The 4,473-nt window shown below is 36.4% G+C and overlaps 1 protein-coding gene across 1 annotated transcript in view; it reads left to right on the top strand.

Moving 5' to 3' along the window:
* The window catches only part of RGS7BP (regulator of G-protein signaling 7 binding protein), a 122,239-nt gene extending 117,976 nt beyond the window's left edge, over window positions 1-4,263 (top strand). The window contains exon 6 of the mRNA XM_008588644.1: window positions 3,225-4,263. Within this exon, the coding sequence (XP_008586866.1) occupies window positions 3,225-3,316 (92 nt within the window). The 3' untranslated portion in view covers window positions 3,317-4,263. The remainder of the gene's footprint in view (window positions 1-3,224) is intronic.
* The last annotated feature ends 210 nt before the right edge of the window (window positions 4,264-4,473 follow it).

The raw sequence follows: 4,473 nt of genomic DNA, 5'->3' as shown, positions 1-4,473 counted from the left end.
CTGCGCTCCCAGCGCCACACTCTCCCAAGTGCGCCACGGGCTCGGCCCCCTTTCCCACTTTTAATTTTACACATTTAAAGCTGTCCTGGGTTATAGTTTTCTGTAATTGTGCACTTTTCAGAAAAGATGCTGTTTTACTTAATAAGCCACATCCAAAATTTGCAATAAAAGTCAAAGATTTCCCAACATGTTCAAGTGGATTAGTTTAGAAAATTTAGAATTACTGGGAAATGTTCTATTTTTCTCTGATTTTTTTAGCAGCTCTTCACTTCAGAGACAGGATTTCAATCACTGTGGAGAGACATCCTTCCTTGGAGTTGAATTTACTTCAAACCATTCCAGGAATACTTATTACTTAGTGAATTTCAGCATTTACTGCAGGTGTCAGCTTCCTGTGGTGTAGAAAGCTGCTCTGAATTTCTGCCAAGGATTTATGAGTTTTTGTGTCACCTCAGTCCTAGGTGATGATCAGACAAGCTTTGGGCTAGGCAAAGGTGTAAAAACTGCTCAAAAAAGATGCCCCAAACCAGCAGTTGTCCTTAAAAGGCAGCTTGCCCTTTGCTTAATGTCTGAGCACTTTCTCATCAATCCTAACACTTCTATTCACTTGTGACTGATATATATATATATATATATATACATACATACATAAATACATACATACATACATACATATATACACACTTGTATATGCAACATATATGAGGGTACCTCAAAAAGTTCATGGAAAGATTTGTATTATGTTTCAATTCTATTTCTCCACAAAATTTTGAAGTACCCTCATATATATGTATGTGTGTACAGATTCATATCTTTACATAATGTGTGTATTAATATACTGTACTCTATGTATATGCATATATGTATCTATACATATATAAATATATGTGAAGAAGGCTGAGTAAGGAAAATTTCAACAGCATAAAAGGCTGTGACTCACTGTAATGAATGTGCAGACAAGGGTCAGTCTTGATACAAATCTCATATCTGTATATAAAACCTATGTGTTTTAATATGNCCACATTTTGGTAGACATTTCCTCATGTAATGGGAATAGCACACATTAGAACTGCATTTTATGATATGTAAGACCAGTTAAGTTCCTCCCCAAATCTGTTAAGTGTTTGGGGAAAGGGAAGGAAACATAGGAATTCAGAAAATAGATCTTCCAAGTCTCAAAGAAATAGAAATATGAAGATCTTTCTTTCCTATAATTGTCTTCATAGTTTTGGTAACTCTGTTCCAGGGAAGAATTGAATGCCAGGTGAACTTGAATTTCAGGAAGTGTAGTCAGTGTCCAAAGAGATACTTAGAGGTAAAATACCTGTCAGAGTCTGTTATATCATTGCTATATCCAGTTAGGTTAAGTTCATTGATCATTTGGTGGTTAAAGAAGTAAGAGTCTAAAAATGATGAGAAAGTGGGGGTTTTTTTATGTCCCAAATATATCATGATTCATCTCTGAGAGATTCTCTTGAAAAATGAGGCTCATGCTCAGTATCTAACATTGTTTTCAGTGTCTAAACTCTCTGGGGGCAAGTTAACTATAAAAGAAAGATGTCTTATTTTTAGCTTTCAAAATGTTGACATCCAGATTATAGCAAATTCTTTTTCACTATGGAAAAGACAAGAATAGTCCTGGTTTTTCTCTATGTTAACAGAATATGAGTTTTAAGAGAAGATTTTAGTTTGTGGAGACTGGGACTGTGTTTGAGTCATTTGATGCGCCCAGCTGTGGTTTCTGTTTTCTTCTTTCACTTAAACTTGCTACACTAGTTCTATCCAAATATATAGCATAATGCACCATTCCAAGAAACACTGTCTACCTTGGTGGATGATACTAATTTACTAATAAGAATGACATATTAGACCCTTTAGGGAGGGGAAGGAAAAGCCCAGGCACTTGGATGACACAGTTTTTGTAAAAGGACCGAAAAGTCAGGGTTTATTTCTGTTCTTGACAGTTTCTTGAGCATCTAGGTTCAGTAACCAAGAAAAACAAACCCTCATCTACAAACCAGGTCTATTGAGGTGGGACATATTCCTCACTATATCCATCTCTTCGCCTAACTCCACATTCTGTGCCCTTTGCCAAGGTTCCATCTCCATTAAGGTTAGGATGGGGAAAGGAGGGAGCCCCTTGGACCCTCTCTGGAAGGAACTGCAACTAGCCTAGGCAGAGTTTAGGTTCATAACAGTGGCCACTGCCAACCAGCTGTTTTGCTGCCCCCAGCTCCAGTCTGACCGTGCTAGCACTGCCCCAGTTGACAATTTCCAGGTTATTTCTTTGTAGTCCTTCTCCAGCCGCTGGGATCCACACTGGCCAGTTCTGCTCCAACAGGATATTCCTATCGCTTAAAAACCCAACTCATTAAGCCAGATTTGGTTTACTGGTTTATTTCTTCCTTTACTTGTCTTCATGCTAAAAATTTCAAACCAAAATATATGAACTCAATAGTTGACTATCTTCCCTGAATGCCTTTGTGTACATCCATAGAAAGTGCCGGGTAAGACTCAACAGGGTATAGTTGAAATGTCTTCCTGAGACATGAAGCAGATGAATGGAGCCAAGATAATGGTCCTACATAAAGGAAAATAGTTAATAATAACTGTAGTATCTGAGTGCTTCCTCTATGCTAGGCACTGAGCACCACCCAAGCTAAATGTTTTTCACAGATTTTTTTCATTTAATCTTCATCTAAGGTAAGTATTATTAACCCCTATTTTACAGGCAGAGAAACTGAAGCTTAGCAAGCAAGCATTAAGTTACATATTCAAATTCACAGAATTAGTAAATAGCAGAGGCCAGTTTAGAAAATCAGCCAACATGACTCCAATGCATGGGCTCTTTCTAATAAGCTATACACTTCTCACAACTGAAAGATTGCCTCTAGAAGTTTTAATTTAATTCTAAAATATGGTTCTCAGCCTTCTACTATTTTACTCCGCCCCTAGGGAACATTTGGCTATGTCAGGGGACATTTTTCATTGTCACAACTGATGGGGGAGTGCTACTGAAATCTAGTGAATAGCGGCCAGGGATAGTGCTAAACATCCTGCAATGCTCAGGACAGCCCCCAACAAGGAATCATCTGGTCCAAAATGTTAACAGTGCTGAGGTTGAGAAACCTTGATTTTAAAAATGGTGGATTTTTAAAGCCACGTCATAAAATGTAGGTTGTTTGTCTGTATCTCACTCATATGTGCATTCTGTCTCATCACAGATGACAGCAGCCTTCTGAATCTAACTCCCTATCCCCTGGTTAGAAGACGGAAGAGAAGGTTCTTTGGGCTATGTTGTCTCGTCTCAAGCTAGGCAGTTCCTCCTGGAAACCCACCATTGGGAACACCTGAAAAAAAAATCACAAAACCCGAGGACCTCCAGACAGCTGAACCACACAGTTATTGGTTTTTGACTATGTTTTCTATGCTTCCTTATTACTTTTATCCACCTTCCCCACCCTTTTAAATAATTTTACACTTGAAAGCAGCTGCCATCAAGAAAAAAAGAACAGATTTAAAAAGCAGGCTGTTTTTAAAAGGATTTTTAAAGCCGACATTGTGCATGTCTGCTCCAAACCATGCCATAACAGATGCAAGAATTATGATTTTTAAATTATTTAAAGGTTTTTTTAATGTATTATACAGAGAAAAATTATTTCACATGTAATAGTATCTCTATAGCAATTGATGATCTCATGTTAACAAATTATCACATATGAAAGGAGTCTTTAAACATAGAAATCTATTTAAAACTGCAAAACCATGTTCAAAACTCCAATCTATCAATATCATTAGAAATAATATTATAACCAAACATATACCACTTCACCTATTGCTTTCTCTGCACTCATTTACATTTAGTCTTCCATTCTGTCAGAATCTAAGAGCTTCAGCATAAAAATATCTTAATTTATAATGCAACAAAAACCATATATGAAAAGTACTTAAATTTTGTAAATACACAATAATCCTAATACCTTCGTACAATGCATATGGGCAAATAATTTCCTTTTGATCCAATGGTGTCTTTTTCAGCTTCTTGGAGAATGAAGTAATTCAGTTAGAAATGGTGTAGTAACATATACAATTACCCTCAAATGTAAAATTGAATATTATCACATTTTGTTCTAATTGAAATCTGAAGCATGGTGTCTGCACATCAGCATAGTGTTAAATCTTATAGGGCATGCTGGAATTAGCTCAGATCGTAAAAATATTTAACATTTTACATTGTTAATAAAATTTTTTTAATTAAGCTAAGCTTGTCTCATTTTAGATGACTATGCAGATATGACTTTTCCAATGTGTACCTGGTGTCTTATCTTATGCTTAGAATCTTGAAAGCAGGACACACTAAGCAATACTATATTATAGAGAGGAGGAAGACACATGCTTTGTTTTTCTGCTCACAGCTTTGTTGTGATCTTCCTCCACTAAACTTATAACATGGTACAAATTTTGTTTTATTTC

The sequence above is a fragment of the Galeopterus variegatus genome, unplaced genomic scaffold (assembly GCF_000696425.1).
Source record: "Galeopterus variegatus unplaced genomic scaffold, G_variegatus-3.0.2 Scaffold131, whole genome shotgun sequence".
Lineage (NCBI taxonomy): Eukaryota > Metazoa > Chordata > Mammalia > Dermoptera > Cynocephalidae > Galeopterus > Galeopterus variegatus.
Note: the sequence above shows the minus strand (reverse complement) of the source record. Positions and strands in the feature narration are given on the sequence as shown.